This window comes from Portunus trituberculatus, chromosome 44 (assembly GCF_017591435.1).
Source record: "Portunus trituberculatus isolate SZX2019 chromosome 44, ASM1759143v1, whole genome shotgun sequence".
Taxonomy (NCBI): Eukaryota; Metazoa; Arthropoda; class Malacostraca; order Decapoda; family Portunidae; genus Portunus; species Portunus trituberculatus.
The window spans coordinates 21,702,936-21,724,688 of record NC_059298.1 but is presented as its reverse complement, the minus strand read 5'-3'; the positions used below and the strand labels follow the sequence as shown (position 1 = coordinate 21,724,688).

At 36.4% G+C, this 21,753-nt stretch overlaps 1 protein-coding gene across 1 annotated transcript in view; it reads left to right on the top strand.

Moving 5' to 3' along the window:
• The window catches only part of LOC123518657 (histone-lysine N-methyltransferase 2C-like), a gene marked incomplete in the record, with an annotated part of 371,622 nt that overhangs the window by 342,437 nt on the left and 7,432 nt on the right, over positions 1 to 21,753 (top strand). The window contains 3 exon segments of the mRNA XM_045279595.1: positions 4,293 to 4,897; positions 12,990 to 13,092; positions 13,247 to 13,456. Coding sequence (XP_045135530.1) covers positions 4,293 to 4,897; positions 12,990 to 13,092; positions 13,247 to 13,456 — 918 coding nt within the window.

Sequence of the window (21,753 nt, the reverse complement as noted above, 5' to 3'; positions counted from 1 at the left end):
CAAACAAGATGTCAGTCAAAAGCTCTAAATAGTTGTGTTGGTTCACTTTAACATTAGCAGGAAGAATAACTAAATCACCATTACCATAGTATGTAAAGCAGCCCCAAACTATAAGTGATGCTGGGTGCTTCACCAACTTGGAGGTGTACTTAGGATCAAAGGGATCACTGCCTGGCTTCCAGTAGACTCATGATGATGGTGTCCCAGTAATAGTGAAAGCTGCCTCATCACTCCAGAGCACCATCTTCCATTGCCCCTCACTCCAGATTAAGTATTTCATGCAAAATTTTACTCTCTTCTCCTTTTGCAGTGAAGTTAATGGGTTTCTTGCAGGCACGGTAACATTCGTAGCCCAAGTCAATATGAAGAATGTCCTTTACACTCCTCACAGACATATGTTCCTGAAACTGTGGGTTTTTTTCTTTGATTTCCTGTGCTGTTAGCTTTGTTTCTTTAGCAACCTGCCTGGAGATAAGTGCACAGGTATTTAAAGTGGTCTTATGAGGCCTACCAAACTTGGGAAGTGGAGTGAGTGCAGAAGGTTCCCCCCCTTCCTTGAAATGGTTTACCAAGTGTTGTGTTGTTCTCATCTTAATACCTGTTTGACTAAGTGAATGGGAGATTGTGACCAGCCTTGTATAAAGTAAACAACTCCTTCTGTTTGTCCTTACTTGTACTCAATTTGGGCATGTTGAGAGGGTAGGAGGAAGCAAAACAGCGCAATTAGCCTACACCTGGCACATCAGATGCACAATACCCCTCCTCTCATAAGCAGCTGAACAGCTACTAAGATGACTCAAACACTGGTGACTGTATCTAGGGGAGTGGTGATTGTATCTATGGAGCATAGAAAGTTGCCAGTTAGTAGTGCAAAAGTGTCAAAACATATCCCAAGAAGGTACTTGTGAGCCTCCTCCACTTACCGTTAAAAGAAATGACATGTGGTGTCAGGACTTTCTGTGCATACTATATATATATATATATATATATATATATATATATATATATATATATATATATATATATATATATATATATATATATATATATATATATATATATATATATATATATATATATATATATATATATACACACACACACACACACACACACACACACACACACACACACACACACACACACACACACACACACACACACACACACACACACACACACACACACACACACACACACACACCTATCGCCAGAGAGACATATAAACAAAATAATTGGAGAAGTATTGAACTTATTGAGGAACATAAGAGTGGCGTTCGTATATTTAGATGAAGAAATGATGAAGAAAATAATTACTGCAATGATAAGACCGAGGCTTGAATATGCAACAATACAGTGGGCTCCGAACTTAAAGAAACACATAAGGAAACTAGAGAAAGTACAGAGGGCTGCAATGAAAATGGTGCCTGACTTAAGAGATTTGACTTATGAAGACAGACTGAAAAGAATGCAACTTCCAACCATGGAAAACAGAAGAGAAAGGGGAGACCTGATAGCAATATACAGAGTGATGATTGGCATGGAAAAAATGGATAGGGAAGATCTGTGTATGTGGAATGGAAGAATGTCGAGAGGGCATGGGAAAAAACTAAAAATGGCCACTTATAGGAGAGATGTGAAAAAATATAGCTTCCCTCATAGAAGGGTGGAAGCATGGAATAGTTTAGACGTGGAAGTGGTCAACGCAAGGAATATTCATGATTTTAAGAAAAAGCTGGACATTAATAGATATGGAGACGGGACAACACGAGCATAGCTCTTTTCCCGTATGTTACAATTAGGTAAATACAATTAGGTAAATACACACACGGCCCGGTAGCTCAGACACGGCCCAGTAGCTCAGTGGTTAGAGCGCTGGCTTCACAAGCCAGATGACCAGGGTTCGATTCCCCGGCCGGGTGGAGATATTTGGGTGTGTCTCCTTTCACGTGTAGCCCCTGTTCACCTAGCAGTGAGCAGGTAAGGGATGTAAATCGAGGAGTTGTGACTTTGTTGTTCCGGTGTGTGGTGTGTGCCTGGTCTCAGGCCTATCCCAAGATTGGAAATAATGAGCTCTGAGCTCATTCCATAGGGTAACGTCTGGCTGTCTCGTCAGAGACTGCAGCAGATCAAACAGTGAATTACACACACACACACACACACACACACACACACACACACACACACACACACACACACACACACACAAACTAGGTAAATACACACACACACACTGAGTTTTCCGCAGAGATGTATTGAGACGTGGAACAGTTTAGATGAAGAAGTAGTGTCTGCAACGAGTGTGCACACTTTTAAAGTAAGATTGGATAAGTGTAGATATGGAGACAGGGCCACACAAGCATAAAGCCCTGGCCCTGTAAAACTACAACTAGGTAAATACACACACACACACTTATAAGGAGAAGGAAGAACATGTGAGCCATTTGCACATTAAAAGTATAAAGTCTACTTATGCTATACTGAGTGTACTGGTCCAGCAACAAGTCAGGCACCAGCATGGCCAGATTTAGTTGTGGGCAAAGAGAGCAGCTGCCCATAGGCCTCCACAACCTGGGGACCTCTACAAAAAAACAACTTTGTAACAAAACTAACAAAGGAGTTTAATTTCATTGAGTATTTCACAGAAAAATACTAGATATTAATTATACAGTTGCAGGAGTTGAATTTCATTAGAGTTTTCAAGGAAAAATACTGGATATTATTTATACAGTTACAGTAGTTGTATTTCACTTGAGTTTATCACTTAAAGATACTGGATAATCATTATACAATTAGTAAGTATTTAATGTTATGAATTCATGATCTTCATTATCATAGTTTGTTTTTGTAGTCCATGATGAAAATAAATCACAAACATGAGTGCTTTTAGAATTGCTCGTAGTTTTTAAAAAAAGATTCTTGTGGATGGGAGATTTGAGAGAGTTTGCTTGTTACCCCACACTTTGTAGGGGACTTAATCAAAGTAGTATCATGGACTTCCACAAGTCTAAATCTGACCATGGGCACCAGTGAATCATTGCTGTATCTTTCAAGAAAAATATTTAAATGCATAAGAAAAGGAAGTAAGGTTTTTGTTGATGATAATAAACGTAATTATGAAATTAAGTAGCTTGGTTCTTTTTTAATGCATAGTTAGTTACTTAAATGTAACAGATTTGTTTATAATATATATTTTACTTATGATTTTATGTTCAAAAAGTCATGTTTGGTTATTCATATTAAACTAAGGTTTAATTTAACATTGGCCAACTTTGATAGAAGAAATTGGTCTCATAAGACAAACAAATAATCTGTGGAAATGAATGAGAATAAATGCAAAACTAAATAATTTACATTAAAAAGAATATTTTTTATCTGATCTAAGTGAAATGAATTGGTGTTATTATTTTCTTTTACTATATTTATTTAGCCATTTTATTTTATTTATATTTAATTGTTTTTTTTTTATTTATTTATTTTTATTTATTTATTTATTTATTTTTTATTTTTTTTTTATTTTTTATTTTTTTTTTTTTTTTTAATTCTTTTTAGATAATTACTGTTTTCCAACCCTGGCAGTGATGGTGATTGTGGCTGAGCTTTTTTTACTATACTTGTATCATTGTGTATTTGTATAGGTCAGCTGCAACTCACTTTCATTAAACCTACATCATTGTGTATGGCAGCAACAATAGCTGTAGCCTGCCCTTCTCACTAAATCATTATGATTGTGGGTGGTAGGAATGGCAACAGTTGAGGTGCACTCACTCCCCGAACACTAGTATTACCCTGCTCCACATTATGGACCTTTCTGCACCTTGTTGCAGCTCATCTTCACATTTGGCTTTCATTTCCCTAAATTAGAATATGACTTAAAAGCATCCTGATTCCACATGTTAGACACGATTAATGGTAGGATATCACATGTTGGTGGCAACCTGATTTTACCTGTTAAGCAGAAATCAAATCCTAGAAAATGTCAAATGGCCATTTGTGAACTGCCTTCAATAATACTTAGGTGGTTTGCATTATAATTGAGCATTATTCAGTTATCTACCTAAACATGTAGCTAAAAATCTTACCTTTTGAATATATATATATATATATATATATATATATATATATATATATATATATATATATATATATATATATATATATATATATAAGTGTGTGTATTGAATCCTCTTTACATGTAGATTACATTGTCAAATATTATTGGTCTTCATGAATGACTTTAAAATAAACAAGTCAGTTACTAGAAATTATTGCTTTTTTTCATTATTTTTCAGATACGATATTATTGGAGCATGCGGCGTCTCCACAAGAGATGTGCCTACGAGTGTTCAATTCATGATAAAGATGGTCAACCAGAATTTCGTATAATAGTGAAAGAGGATGGATATGAAGATCATGTATTTGTAAGTTGCTCTCCAAAAGGTGTATGGACTAAAGTTCTTGAGCCACTAGCAGAGTTGCGTCAGAAAGCAGATGTTGTGAGGCTTTTCCCACAGTATATTAGTGGAGAGGACCTGTTTGGTCTCACTGAACCAGCCATTGTACGTATATTAGAATCCCTCCCTGGTATAGATACTCTGGCTGACTACAACTTCAAATTTGGACGGAACCCATTGTTTGAGCTTCCATTAGCTGTGAACCCAAGTGGATGTGCTCGAGCAGAACCTTTCACCAAGCTTCACCTCAAGAGATATCATGGTATACGCACCAGTGCTGGATCTGTTCGGACTAGCAGCAATTGCAGAGCAGCTGCTAGTGTGGCAAACCTGACTATGGCATATGATCCTTTTGTTCCCTACAGTAAACTTCATGTTCATTCAAGATCTTCTCAGTACAAGAAAATGAACAACGAGTGGAGAAGCTCAGTTTACTTAGCTAGGTAAGTAATAATGTGTTTTTAATTTGTCACTTTTTTTTTTATTTTGTTTCAATTAGAAAACTGAGAAGCATTAGAGCATTAACAAGGAAATAAGGTCAAGTTAAGGAAAATATTTTTAAAAAGCTGGTTCTAATTATATATAAATGGATGTTTCTGAATTTTTTGGCAGCTTTGATGACAAATGAAAAGAAAATAATAAATAAAGTTTTTGACAAATATATTTTCAAGGAAAGATGATGACTGTAGTTGATGGAAAGGACCACTCCCTTTTTATAGTTTTTTTTTTTTAGATAAACCTCACATCTCCCAAAACTTCTGTAACAAAAACACATTTGTTTAGTGGACGTAGCAAAACCAAGATTCATATCTTAATTTTCATGCAGTCATGTAAGTTAATAAATGACTAGTTAGAACTTTCCTTTTACTTTTGATATTGTTATTAAGTTGTCTATGGCAGTGTTGTCCAAACTGGGGTCATGCAACATAGATCATAAGAGATCTTTTCCTCTTTAGTCTTCATTATTTGTTCCTGTTCCATCAGATAGTTCCACATTGGTCTTCTTTTACTGTTTCCTAGTTCCATTACGTGACATTTCGTGGCACTGAGCTTTAATTTCCACTTCTTACTCCATTCATAGATTTTGTTCATATCTTCCTGCAGCAGCAAACAGTCCTCTCGGGTTTTGATTACTCTTAGCAAATTTGCATCATCAGCAAACAAAGTAATATAACTGTTTATCCCATTTTGAATGTCATCTATATATACCTGGAACATAATGGGGCTAACACTAACCCTTATGGCACCCCGCTTGTTACTTTACCCCAAGATGAGTATGTATCTCTGATCACAGTTCTCATCCCTTTGTCCTTCAAATAATCCCTTATCCAATCTAACAAAGTTCCTCTCAGTCATTCTATGCTCTCTAAATTTCAAAGTAGTCTGCCATGAGGGACTTGATCAGAAGCCTTTTTTATGTCCAGGTATACTGTGTCCACTCATACATCTGTTCTCCAGTCCTTCTATTACTCTTGAGTAGAAACTTAATAAGTTCAACACGCATGACCATCCTGTCCTAAACCCAAATTGTCTGTTCAGTATAACTTGTTGTTTTTCCAGATATTTAACCAATTTTTCTTTGATAACTATTTCACATAACTTCCCCACAACACTTTTAAGTGACACCAGTCTGTAATTTAATGGCTCAGTTGATTTTCCTCCTTTGAATATTGGGATTATGTTGGCTCTCTTCCATTCTAGTGGTACTCTCCCTTCTTTTAATGAAATTGTAATCATTTCCTAAATTGGATCTAACAGCTGCTCTTTACATTCTTTTAGTGCCCAGCTTGCTACACCATCTGGCCCCATTGCATTTCTGACATCCAAATTATCTAGTAATCTTCCAATATCTTCTTTGTGCACTATGATTTCCTGCAATGCTCGGCAATGCAAAGTCCTATTTGATTCTGCAAAATTCTCTTCTTCAGTGAATACAGTTTTGAAGTTTTTATTCGTTATTTCACTCATATCCTTTGCTCTTTGGTATGTCCTCCCTCATTTAACTATTTTTTCTAATGTTTCCTTATTCTTCATCTTACCATTTATAAATTTGTAGAAAAGCTTGGGTTCATTTTAACTTTTTTGCACCACATTTTTCTCAAAGTTTCTTTCTTCCTCTCTCCTTACTCTAATATATTCATTTCACATCCTTATCCTTATACTGCTGTCTATTGTTTTCATATCTGTTTTTTTAGTTTCTTCCAAGCTTTATCTTTTGCCTTTTTAGCTTCTATACGTATAATCTGGCATTGTTCCAAGCATGTATACTTTTCTTTACTCTATAGATAGGTATGTATTTATTTCTTCACTCCTTCATTATTTTTCTGTAGGAATATTTCATATTTTCCATGTATTATCCTTCCATTCATAATGTTCCTCCATTCAATATCAGCAAAAAAAATTTCTTAAAATCTGCTTTTGCATAAATTGATCTCTCTTGTTTGTAGTCTTCTCTGTATCTTATCCCATCCTCTTCCTGCATTTCCAACTCTAATATTACATGATCACTTCTTGCCATTGGAATAAGGTATTGTATGCTGGGAAGGAGCTTTAACTTCTTTGAATACTAGGTCAAGCAACAATGGATCTTCTTATCCCCTGTACCATATTGACTCTTCCACCCCACTTTACCATATTTACCATAGTCAACTGTAACACCTCCTTGCTCCATTACCCATTACTTCCATATTTTGCCAATTTACTCTTTTGCAGTTAAATTCTCCTGCTAATAGTATTCTTCCATCTCTTCTTATCATATTATCTAAGCATATCCTTATGTTCCTCAGTTCCCCATGTATTTGTCTTAGATGGCACATACATAACTATGATTTTTTTTCTTCTTGAATTCCTGTTTTGATTGTTACTCCTATTACTTTCACCATACTATCACCATATTGCACTTCCTCCACTCATTTATTATCACGAACTATTATTAGCGCTCCTCCTCCCCCTTTTCCTTTTCTGTCTCTTCTCCAGCTATTACATCTCTCTTCTTTAAAGCTAACATGGATCTCCTCTTTTAGTTTTGTTTCTACTATGCATATTACATCCTTTTTTTTTTTCTCCCAGATAATCTCTAACCTCCAACACGCTGGATAACAACCCCATCTATATTAGTATAAGTCACTTTTAATTTCTTGTCTCACATCTAGAACCATCCAGTAGAAATTCTTTTACCCAGTCTCCATTCTTTTCTCATCTTTTATTCCTTAGCCTCATTTCCTAACACTTTCTCCTTCTCCCTCTCTTTCAGATTCATATCTCTTTTTATCCATATATCCTTATATTCAGTATCATCAGCCAGTTTTCCTTTTCTTGTTATAATTTCCTCCACTGCCACTTGCAATCTCATTTTCACTTTCATTGGTCTCTTACCCCCTTCACTAAATCTTCCCAACCTAATCACTTCCTCCACTTCCTGGTCCAACTTCTGTGTGCTGTCCTGGACCTGTTTGATAATAGTTTTTGCCAATTCTTTCTATTCTCGCTCTCACATGAACTTGTTTGGATTTTTTTTTTTTTTTTTTTTTTTTTTTTTCATCCAAAAAATTAAGAAACACTTTCTTTTATCCACTGTATCCCTCACTAGATCATCTTTCTTCCTAATTATTTGTATAACAGTGTCTTGTTATTCCTGAATTTGCTTTGTTACTACCTCTGAAAATTTAACTTTTTCTCTTCCTGTTCCTGTTTCCATGCATTTTGTAATTCCTCCAATTTGCTTTCACCCATTCCATTCACTACTTTATCCTCCACATCCTGTATTTTTATCTGTAGGTTCCTTAAGGAGTCTTCATGATCGCAACATGTAGCCTTTAGCATATTGTTTTGTTTCTTTATCTTCTGTATCTCCTCCTCCATCTCTTGATTTATTTCTCTTACTTTCTGACATTCCTTTAATCTCACTTTACTTCAACGTTTTCTATTATTAACTAGTTTTTCAGTCATACTTCACATCATCTCCTTCATGTATCTTATCTCCCTTTTCATATTTATCAGCCTCCTCATAATACCTCTTTCCTCTCTAAATCCAGGAAAATCACTCTGTCTCTTCAGGCCAACAGCTGTTCGATAAACCTTTGGTTTTGAAAACATGGTGTTCGTTTTGGTCCTGTATGTTTGGCTGTGCCACCTAGCTCCACCTCTCTCTCTCCATTTACCTGTTCTATATGGTATCCAAATCTTATTTATGTTGGAGGCAGAAGAACTGTATGGCTCCCTACCCCCCTGTACATACATGTAGGTTAGGCTCCAGCACTTGTTGAAGTGCTTCCCCTGGGAGCTGTTTTTGCACATCTTGTTGGTACGGTGGCACTTTTGTGTGTCAAACATGAGAGTGTTTGTGTATTTACCTAGTTTCATGCCCTCTTGTCCTTCCATCTTCTTCTGTCAGCAGCACCAGGTTTTCGTGGTCTATCTTTTCAATACCATTCACTATCTTGTACATTGTTATTAGGTCCCCACGTTCTCTTCTGTCTTGTTAGGTTGACAGTCCCATTTCCTTCAGACATTCTTCATATGTTAGGTCCTTTAATTCCGACACCATCTTTTTAGCAATCTTCTGTATCCTTTCCAATTTTCTTATATCCATTTAGAGCTCGGAGACCACACCACTGCTACATATTCCAGCCTTGGACTTATCATGCTTGTGATGATTTTTTTTCATATCTGTTCATGTATTGAAATGCCACTTTTATATTAGTCAACATTTTATACGATAATCCAAATATCTTGCTTATGTGTTTTTCAGGGCTCAGATTTTCCTGTATGATCACTCTCAGATCTTTTTCCTCCTTAGTCTTCATTATTTGTCTTTCTCCCATCAAATAGTTCCATACCGGTCTTCTCTTACTCTTTCCTAGTTCCATTATGTGACATTTCTTGGCATTAAACTCCAATTTCCACTTCCTGCTCCACTCATAGATCTTGTTTATATCTTCCAGCAACAGCAGGAAGATGTAAACAAGAAGTTTGCTTACATACAGCCTGTTCCTAAAAAGGGTGACCGTTCTAACCCCTCAAACTACTGTCCTATGGCATTAATCTCTTGCTTGTTTAAAGTTTTTAATCTATCCTCAATTGGAAGATTCTGAAACATCTGTTACTTCACAATTTTCTATCTGATTGCCAGTATGGCCATCATCAAGGTCACTCTACTGGTGATCTTCTGGCTTTCCTGAACTGAGTCTTGGTCATCCTCTTTTAGAGCTTTCAGTGAATTTTTGCTGTTACATTAGACATATCAAAAGCCTTTGATAGGATCTGGCACAAAATTTTGATTTAAAAATTATCCTCCTACAGTTTTTATCCTTCTCTCTGCAACTTTCTCAAGTATCCATCCTTTCCAACTGTTCTGTTGCAGCCGTGGTAGATGGCCACTGTTCTTCTCCTAAATTTATTAATAGTGGTGTTCCTCAGGGTTCCGTCCCACTCTCTTTCTATTATTCATTGATGACCTTAACTAAACTTCTTGTCCTATCCACTCCTACACTGATGATACCACCCTACATCTTCCAAAGTCCTTTCAGAGACAACCAACCCTTCAGCAAGTCAACAGATCGCACAGGGACGCCACAGAACGCCTGACATCTGATCTTTCAAAGATTTCTGATTGGGGCAGAGAAAACTTAGTACTGTAGTGTTCAATGCCTCAAAAATGCAGTTCCTCCATCTATCAACTCGACACAACCTTCCAGACAACTATCCCCTCTTCTTCAATGACACTCAACTGTCTCCCTATTCAACACTGAATATCGTCGCCCTGTTCTTTACTCATAATCTTAACTGGAAACTTCACATCTCATCTGTTGCTAAAACAGTTTCTTTGAAGTTAGGCATTCTGTGGCATTTCCGTGAGTTTTTCTTGCCCTTCCAACTACTAAATTTGTACAAGGGCCTTATCCATCTTTGTATGGAGTACTTTTCACATGTTTGGAGGTTTCTACTCACACATTTTTATTAAATAGGGTGGAATCAAAAGCTTTTCGTCTCATCAACTCCCTTCCTCTGACTGACTGTCTTCAGCCTCTTTCTCTCTGCCAGAAAGTTACATTTTTTTTTATCTATTATTGCTATTTCATGCTAACTGGTCTTCTGATCTTGCTAACTGCATGCCTCCCGTCCTCCTGCGACCTCACTGCACAAGGCTTTCTTCTTCCTCTCATCCCTATTCTGTACAACCCCTCTAATACCAGAGTTAACCAGTATTCTCAATCATTCATAACTTTCACTGATAAACTCTGAAACTCCCTGCCTGCTTCTGTATTTCCATCTTCCTATGACTTGACTTCTTTTAAGAGGGAAGTATCTTTTGGCTAATTCCTGTAGAATCTTTAAGGGAACTTACAGTTTCAGTGGGCCTTTTTTATATATATGATACAGTGGAGACTCAACACTCGAACGTCTAAATACTCAGAACTTTTCAATATTCGAACGCAAAAGTTTGATTTGATACTCGAAAACATATCTTATAGCTGAATGTCTACACACGTGGTTGTAAGCAAAGGCTCCCTGGCGTCCCCCTTTCCCCTCTGCCAGTTGTGGCTTGTGCTGCCACAGCATCAGAATGATTGGTGATTGATACATTTATTGTTGCATTAATAATGAAATACAACAAAGGAGGATGATGGACCTTGCCACCCCTGGGCAATGACATAAGGTTAAACTATCAAAAATATATAAATAGATATATACATAACAAGAATACAAGTACTTAAGTAAATAAATACAGATATTGCACACCTTATTTCATAAACATCCTACAGTCTGGGAGCAAACTGAGGATATTCCTTGAGTATATCTCTGAGAGTGGTTGAGTCTAGGAGATGGTCAATGAGGCTATACAAGACTTGTTGACTTTGTGGCCTAAATTTAGCAATGAGAGGACATTCCATGATATAATTATTCTATCTGGAGTTTTATTTTTTTTTATTCATAAACTTACTTTAACACCAAAGGCTTATTAGTGGTGAAAATATCTGATAATCAAACGGCTACACATTTGGTCTTATACAAAGCTCAGTCATTCCCTTCTCACAGCCACCACTGTACCGTTCTGATACTGTATTACAGGTAATACCAGTATTACTGTAATACTGATATACTGATGCCGGTGCGCATCCTTAGTCCTGCCACAGTCTTGAGAAAACAACATTCTTCTGCATTCTGGCGGTAGTTTTTCATTTAGAACTTACGATGGCATCAAAGAGGCTTATTAGTGGTGAAAATAAGGAATCTGGTGAAAGTGCAAGTGTTAGTGAGCCACAGCACTCTATTAGTGGATTCACAGGAATCACACCAGGAGAAATTTTACCGAGACATTTTCATGTTCTTTTCCTAATTTATGTTGATTATATCAATGAGAGCATCACCTGTAAAGTATCCCAAGTTCACTGATGGTGGTAAAATAATGAATAAAGTAGTCACATCTGAAGACAAAAGACAATTACAATGTAATAGTCACTAGGTCAGACAATCGGCAGATGAGCTTCAATGTAGATAATTGTAAAGTGTTGCATATCGGTAGTAATGATGATCATATTGATTACTCAATGAACGGTTCAGAGCTTCTCAAGGTCAATGAGGAAGAAGACTTGGGCATTATAATTACCTCTGACCTGAAATCAAGTAAACATCGCTCAGAGGTTGTTAAAACAACAAATGAATTGGTTAGGTTAATTAGAAGGACTTTTGAATTTAAATTAGTAGGGATAATCCTCCTCCTCCTCCTCCTCCTCCTCCTCCTCCTCCTCCTCCTCCTCCTCCTCCTCCTCCTTTTCCTCCTCCTCCTCCTCCTCCTCCTCCTTTTCCTTCTCCTCTTCCTCCTCCTCCTCCTCCTCCATGGATGAAGAGGAGGAGGGAATAGAGTGAGATTCTTCTAATCAAGTCAATGACTAAATAGGTCCCTTGTTACAAGACTGCTATGTTTGATTTAAGAAAGAAGTAGTTTTGTTTCAATATATTTATTTTTATGTGACCTTGAAGCATCAGAAGTATTTTTCATAAAAAAAAGTTTCTAGGCTTCCATATATCTTTCATATACAGTTAAGAGTGCTATAACACATTTTCATTATATGTTTCACCTATTATACAGTAAGTGAATTTAAAAAAAAAAAAAATTGAATTCTGGGTTGGATCAGCATATAGCATAGCTTATCACCATAGTCTTCCAATCTCGCTGGCCTGTTTCATGCTACTTAACTAAGAACAGACTGCAACATTCCATCTCTAGAATATTTCTTTTTAAGAATTTATGAATACTTAAGCAAAATAAATGGTTCAAGATATACATAAGTTAAAGGTGCATGTAATGTGCATAGGATACTGTTTGACTTTTTTTTTTACACTGCTAAGTCATCATATAGGAATACTAAATGACTCGGTTATATTGCAAATGATTGTAGTACAATACTCAAAGAAGATTTACAATCACATTTGCAGAAATTAAGCACTGGACGATTACTAATTTGGTCTTTATTTTGTATTAATTATATAGATTGGGAAATTAATTATTCTGAACTGTTATGTGTCACACAGGTCCAAAATTCAAGGCTTGGGGTTGTATGCTGCTCGAGACATTGAGAAGAACACCATGATAATCGAGTACATTGGAGAGATTATTCGTTCAGAGCTTGCTGAGGTGAGATTGTGTATGAATTTTAATTTTATTTGGGATTAAATGCAAGTTTAGAATCTAACATTCTTTAATTAGCTCATCTTATGGCATACAGGAAAGAGTTTGATGTATAGGGAAATTTAGATATTTTGATAGTAGGCAATGTCTTTTTCCACAGGTGCGTGAAAAGCGATATGAAGCCCAGAATCGTGGAATTTACATGTTTCGCCTTGATGATCAGCGAGTGGTAGATGCTACAGTGACTGGTGGTCTTGCTCGCTATATCAACCATTCCTGTGGTCCAAATTGTTACACTGAAACAATTGAGGTGGAAAGGGATATGAAAATTCTGATAATTTCCAATAGGAAAATTCTTAGAGGAGAAGAGGTAAGTTATTTGTATAAATAGAACATCTATAGATTCATATTTACCCATACTTTATTTATTTATTTATTTATTTTTATTTTTTATTTATTTTTTTATTATTTATTTATTTTATTTATTTATTTATTTTATTTTATTTATTTATTTTTATTTTTATTTTATTTTATTTTTTTTTTTTTTTTTTTTTTTTTTTTTCAGGGGGAGGGGGGGAGTCACTTGCATAATTTTATGTCCAGATTTTTATGGCATAGCTGAAGCAGACTTTCAAAATATTTTTGCCCTCTTCCCGTCTTTAAATTTCTGAACCTTTGAATACAATATCTGCTTTGATTTTCTTTTCTATTATATAAAATTAGATACAGTGGAAACATTACATTACAAGTGCACCAGGTAACAAGTAAATTGAGGAATGAGCTGAGGTTTCGGAATTTTTTCTTATTTTACGAGTGAAAATCCACATTACTAGCAAGTGACAAACAGTAACTGTTAGACTGACACACACTAAACAAGCATGGCCACTGCCTGCTCAGTTTGACCCCTGATTTGAACTTCCATTGAGAGTAAACAAAGTGAGAGTGCATCATAATAAAGTAAAAGGTGTAATGAAAGTAAAAATTATGAAGTTAAACATTTAAGCAGTTTAATTTAAGACTAAATCATTAAAATGTACACTAATGTATGTATGTAAATAACTTTATAATGTTGATGATCTTAAATTTTTACTTTCATTAAACCTTTCACTGTATTATGATGCACTCTCGCTTTGTTTACTCTCAATGGAAGTTCAAGTCAAGGGTTAAACTTGTTATAATCGGTTCGCTTAACGAATTTCCGCTCTACGAACAACTTTGACATCCCCTATCCTGTTCGTTAAGTGGAGTATTACTGTATGTATATATATATATATATATATATATATATATATATATATATATATATATATATATATATATATATATATATATATATATATATATATATATATATATATATATATATATATATATATATATATATATATATATATATATATATATATATATATATATATATATATATATATATATATATATATATATATATATATATATATATATATATATATATATATATATATATATATATATATATATATATATATACACTCAACCCTTGATTTGCCGGACTAAAAGGGGAAGGCTTGTCCGGAATGGCAAATGTCCGGCAATGGAAAATGTCCGGGGGTCTACCCCCTTGCCGGACTTTACCCTATACAGGTTGAACCCCACTTTAACGGCACGCGATTTACCGGAATCCCGTGTTTAACGGCAAAAATTTCCGGTGGGAACATAGTGTTGTCTTTAACGGCATTTCGGCACCTGCACCAGCTGTACCAGGAAGTTGGAAAATAAATCAGACGTTTTTTGTTCAGAAAAACAAAACTGAGGGAGAAGAAAGAGACTTTGCACCAGATGTGGAAGACAAGAGAAAGAAAAATATAAGAAAGGCAGGATCAGGAAGAATAGAAGTAACAGGAGGTGCCAAGGCAAAGGCAAAACCTCCGACGACCATCACCATCATCATCATCATCATCTCACCACGTGGGGCCGTAACACATGCCAATGCCGCCGACACACATCTGTACTGTTTTTTTTATTAGCATTTACCTTACTGTAGATATATTGATGGTAGATATCTGATCCCGTGTGGTCTAGTGGCGGCTTCAGTAGTTCTATTATTCTATTATTCAGTAGTCTATTTTACGTAAAAGTTCCAGTTTTTGCGACACAGAAAGGTGCACAGGTTTAGCTGTACGCTTGGTTACTTTCTTTGGTGGGTTTTTGGGTGGCATCGTTGTGAAGAAGAGGTGTATCCACGACAAGCACGTAAGCACAACACTCGTGTGACGCGGCAGACTTGTTTACAGTCCAGTACTAGACGTGTATGTCCGCCGCGCTGCCATCTATAGTGCCCGATTTGCGAACTTTGTCTGGCGCGGTAGTTTGAAATCGACTTGTCCCGGACTTTTTTTTTTTTTTTTTTTTCCCCACAGACTCTTGTCCGGCAAATCCGAAATCCGGCAAATGGAGGTCCGCCAAATCGAGGGTTGAGTGTATATATATATATATATATATATATATATATATATATATACACAGGCAACCCCCGCTTAATGAAGGGGTTACGTTCCTAAAAACACTTCGTTAAGCAGACATAATTTTCCCATAGGAAATAATGGAAATAGGGGGGGATGCGTTCTGGGCTGGTCCCCAACATTCCACATGGTTTTAAAAAAAATTTATACAGTCAACCCTCGGCTATCGCGTTTTATTGCTATCGCGCACCCATGAAAAGCTGCTAATATTTCATTATCGCGACCTCAGTTGCCTGCTGTCGCGCACCCCGCCATGACATAATGGAATATCTGAGCGCTCATTGGCCAAAACCGCCTTCCCGCCAAGATCAGTTCGGCTATCGCGTTTTCGGCTAAAGCGCAGCTATTTTGGCCCCAATTGGGCGCGATAGCCGAGGGTTAAGTGTTTATACGTTTGGCGGCACATTGGGCCACCGATGTACCATTACTTTTTTTGTCATATGAGTCATTGGAAGTTAGAGGAGCTACGTACAAATTCTCTCATTTATGTTCACAAAACATTTCTATTAGCTTTTTACAAACCTTTCGCCCAAGAAAGGATTGTTTTGTAATACATAAAGTGAAATCTTACATGGAATACCAAAAAATAAAGCAGAGATGAGATGAGCCACAGACGAAACGGGAGACTTGCAGCGACTCGGCCACTTCTTCTTCTTGTGACCCTTTTAGCCTGCGTGTTGTCTTTCCCCATGATATTTGTTTCCACTCCTCTATTGCCTGCTATAATGGATATCATATCTTAGTATTCATATACGCTCATGCCACGAGGATAACCTCGACTCCGTGGCACTGAGTGATAGTGAATTATTAATGAAATACCGCAGTATTTCATTAGTAATTCACTATCACTCAGTGCCACGGAGTCGAGGTTATCCTCGTTGCATGAGCGTATATGAATACTGAGATATGATATCCATTATAGCAGGCAATAGAGAAGTGAAAACATGATGAAAGTAACACGCAAGTAAAAGGGTCACAAAAAGAAGAAGCGGCCGAGTGGCCGCGAGTCTCCCACTTCATCTGTGGCTCATCTCATCTCTGCTTTATTTTTTGGTATTCCATGTAAGATTTCACTTTATGCATTACAAAACAAACCTTTCTTGGGGGCAAGGTTTGTAAAAAGCTAATAGAAATGTTGTTTTGTGAACATAAATGCATTATATAAGACAGTAACACCACCTGGAGAGGTGGTGTTCTCAGCAACCTCAGAGCAACCTGATAGCAACCTTGTCACCGTCCCTCCACACATTCATGGATGCCATTTTGCTGCAAGAGGTTGCTCTGACGCTGTTAAAGAGTCTTGGATCCAGCTCCAGGAGCGCTAGAAACAGAGGCGGGGAGCCAGCCAATCACACCGAAACTACTGCATTCGGTCCCTCACCCGGCAAATTCAAACCCAGAAAATTTGCTAAAACGGATGTGGTTGTACGTTATGCGGATTTTTGGTCTAACTTTATATAGTACGTTAAACAGGAAATTCGTTAAACGAATGTTCGTTAAGCGGAGTATTAATATATATATATATATATATATATATATATATATATATATATATATATATATATATATATATATATATATATATATATATATATATATATATATATATATATATATATATATATATATATATATATATATATATATATATATATATATATATATATATATATATATATATATGTATATATATATGTATGTATATATATTTGAACTTCCATTGAGAGTAAGCAAAGCGAGAGTGCATCATAGTACAGTAAAAGGTTTAATGAAAGTAAAAATTATGAAGTTAAACATTTAGGTAGTTTAATTTAAGTCATTATAATGTACACTAATGTATGTATGTATGTAACTTTATAATGTTGATGATCTTAACTTTATGAAGGGAGGAAGAGTGAAACGGGAAAGACACTAACCGGCAACCTGTGGAATATAAACAAAGTGTTCATCATTGTATTGCATACAAAACTTATGTACCACATATCCACAAGGCTTTCCATTTTATCCATTGTAAAGTCACGAGTTCAGGTGGTTCTTTTAGCTTGCAAGGAAGATATGGTCTCACCAGCCTTCTTAATAGAGTCTGCTGGTTTGAAAATAGAGACAGTATAATATGGAGTCAAGATAATGGCCAGCACTGCTATAGTTTTCTGGCCTCTCTCGTGTCTGTGAATAATATCTAGCTTCATTTGGAGAGTAAGAGACTTCCTGGTCTTCTTACGAACACTAGGCCAATTGCAGGGCATTTTGGTGGTAAGTTGAGCTAGGGAAGACAAGCTGCTTCTGACGCTGTTATGTTTTGACTGGGGAGTGAATGTTGCGCGTGTTGTCCACGAGAGGCTTGATCTTGATCTTGATCTTTATTCTATAGGGGTCCCAGGATTTTTCCTGAGGCAGGCCTTAGTACCAGCAGCTCCTGGTGTATTCAAAAGCCTGTCAGCTTGCGTGATATGGTGGGGCTTTCAAATTTGGAAAAAAATTACCTGGATAAAACTACGTTAAAGGGAGTTTGGTGTTCGTTAAACGAGCAGATGGTAGTAAAATGAAACCTTCGTTGTAGCGAAATTTCGTTGTGTGAACCTTCGTTAAACGTGGGGTTGCCTGTATGTGTATATATATATATATATATATATATATATATATATATATATATATATATATATATATATATATTTACACACACACACACACACACACACACACACACACACACACTGATCCTGAGAGAAGAATATGACTTTAGAAGCACAAGATCACATAGTAAGAAACTAAGGAAGGGACGATGTCTGAGAGATGTTAAAAAATTTAGTTTCCCGCAAAGATGTGTTGAGACTTGGAACAGTTTGAGTGAGGAAGTGGTGTCAGCAAAGAGTGTGCATAGTTTTAAAGAAAAATTGGATAAGTGTAGATATGGAGACGGGACCACACGAGCATAAAGCCCAGGCCCTGTAAAACTACAACTAGGTAACAACTAGGTAAATACACACACACACATTGTTGAACCTCAATAACTCTGATCCTGATAACTCAGATTTTGTGATGAGTCAGACTCTGACCAACCCAAAGACTAAAGTCAGAGGTTAACGGATCGCCCTTTTCTCTCTCTCTCTCTCTCTCTCTCTCTCTCTCTCTCTCTCTCTCTCTCTCTCTCTCTCTCTCTCTCTCTCTCTCTCTCTCTCTCTCTCTCTCTCTCTCTCTCTCTCTCTGTTATATATATATATATATATATATATATATATATATATATATATATATATATATATATATATATATAGTTTCCTGTATTTTGTTTTCTATTGACATTATCAAAAATCTAATTCCATAAAAATAAAAAAAATCACGTTTTAGTTGTACTATTGTCCCTCACTAACTCGGACTAATAAAGAGAAAGGTTGGTCTGACAAACGCAAACATCCGACTTATAATTCCGACCTCCCCCAACCAATAAGAAAAAGAAAAAAAGAAAAAAAAATGGACGGGCAGTTCAACCCAAACTTTAGGGGGACAGTGCAGGATTTTTGGGGGGATTATTGCCTCTGAAACCTTCAGTCCATAAATTACCAGATGGTGTAGTTTTATTTTTTGATAATTAAATACCTTCCCATCAAGAAGCCATTTTTAAATGTCTTGTGCAGTTGCATCATAGCATGACTCACACCTTAAAAAAATTATATATCACTTAATGCTTGTGTCTACGCAAAAAAAAAAATTTCATATGAATATTTTTCTTTTGATAAATTTCAACCTTTGGTGTGTGTCTCACTCAGTGACTCAGTACGTGGCCAGGCGTTAAGAGGGGGTCATGCATCACTTAGCTTTACTTTTTCAGAAATAATTACGTCCCTACAGGCATAAATTGATGAAAGTTAGAATCAGAAACTTCAAGAAGAGAATACATAAAGAAGTAAACATATAATTGTGAGACAGCTGTGGCTGACAGCTAGACCCTTGCCTCCCCTCCATCATGCATGTTGTCTCCCCCTCAGAGACCCCTGCCTCACTGAGGTAATTCTTCCTCTTTCCATATCATAAGACTGCTATGATCTTTTCAAACTGAATATCTCTCTCTCTCTCTCTCTCTCTCTCTCTCTCTCTCTCTCTCTCTCTCTCTCTCTCTCTCTCTCTCTCTCTCTCTCTCTCTGCCTTCATCATCACAACTAAGCATCATATAACTCTTACAATAACACCAAAAGATTATTTTGAGACAAAAGTATAAAGCTGGACAAGACAGTAATAATTACTTCACAGTATCATCATCTCACTTCAACACACTAATAACAACTCAGAGAGAGTCCAGTTCATTTGTAAAACATCATATTGCCGTGACGTTGCTGATGACTGATGACGCCTTCCCAATCCCTCACGTATGAGTGAATAATATCATCTAGAGAAGCAGAGATCTGATACATTATCATCTTATCATGCTCCAGGAAAAGTTTTCTCAAAATCGGTATGAACTCTGATCAACTTTTGTTTGGTATTATTTTGAATTATGATAAAATGCAATTTTTGTTGGAATTAGACTTTTTATATTGTCAATAGAAAATGAGATATAGGAAAGTGAAAAAAAAATGGAAAGGAAAAAAAAGAAAGGCAGGCAGCTCAACTAGGATTTTAATCCCTGGGTCGGTCAGAGTCTGACTTATCGTGAAATCCGAGTTATCGGGGTCTGAGTTTCGAGGTTCAACAGTAGTTTTAAAATCATATCAAACTAAAGTTGATCAGAGTTTATACTGATTTTGTGAAAATTTTTGAATTGTAAATAAACCACTTCAAGATATTTGCTCAAAGATTTTTCATAATTTCATCCTTGTTTTGCTATTTGTATCCATTTGATTGACATGAAATTTTCTCAAATGATTGTGTATACAATGGTGACTTCCTGGAGTATGATATGATGATGATGCATCAAATCCCCGCTTCTCTAGAAAATATTATTCACTCAAATGTGAGGGTTGGGGGTCTCTGAGGGGGGAGGATTCAAGGTCCAGCTGTCAGCCACAGCTGTCTCGCAATCATACATTTGTCTCTGGTTGTATTCTCTTTTGAAGTTTCTGATTCTAATTCTGTCAATTTATGCCAGTAAGGACGTTATTTCTGAAAAAGTAAAGAGCTAAATGACATACCTCCCCTCTTGACACCTGGCCACGTACTGTGTAGGGCTTGAGTAATGCTATGATGCAACTGCATGAGACATTTGAAAAATGGCTTCCTTGTGGGAAAGGTATTTAGCTGTCAAAAAAAAAAAAACCATCTGGCAATTTAGAGTCTGAAGGTTTCGGAGAGACAATATTAATCCCAATATATAAATATATATACAGGCAACCCCCGCTTAATGAACGTTCACACAACAAAATTTTGCCACAACGAACGTTTCCTTTTACTACCATCTGCTCATATAACGAACACCAAACTCGCTTTAACAAAATTTTATCCAGGTAATTTTTTCCAAGTTTGAAAGCCCCGCCATATCACACAACTAGACAGGCTCTTGAATACACCAGCGCCTCTCGTGGACAAAACGCGCACCGCTCACTCCCCTACCCTTCCCCGCTCTTAATTCAAAACAAAAACAGGTCCAGCACCAGCTCGTCATCTCACGCTCAACATGCCAGCCCTGCAATGTCGCCTAGCGTTGCTAAGAAGAAAAGGAAGTCTCTTACTCTCAAAGTGAAGCTGGATATTATTCACAGACACGAGAGAGGCGAGAAAACTAATAGCATTGCTCGCCACCATCTTGACTCCATCTGTCTCTACTATTTTCAAGTCAGCAGACTCTGTTAAGAAGGCTGGTGTGACTGTATCTTCCTTGCAAGCTAAAAGAACCACCTGAACTTGTGACTCTGCAATGGATAAAATGGAAAGCCTTGTTTTGTATGCGGTACAATGATGCGCCCTTTGTTTACATTCCACAGGTTGCCAGTTAGTGTCTTTCCCGCTCCACTCTTCCTCCCTTCATAAATTTAAGATCAACATTATAAAGTTACGTACATACATACATTAGTGTACATTATAGTGACTTAGTCTTAAATTAAACTGCTTAAATGTTTAACTTCATAATTTTTACTGCTTAAATGTTTAACTTCATAATTTTTACTTTCATTAAACCTTTTAATGTACTATGATGCACTCGCTTTGTTTACTCTAAATGGAAGTTCAAGTCAGG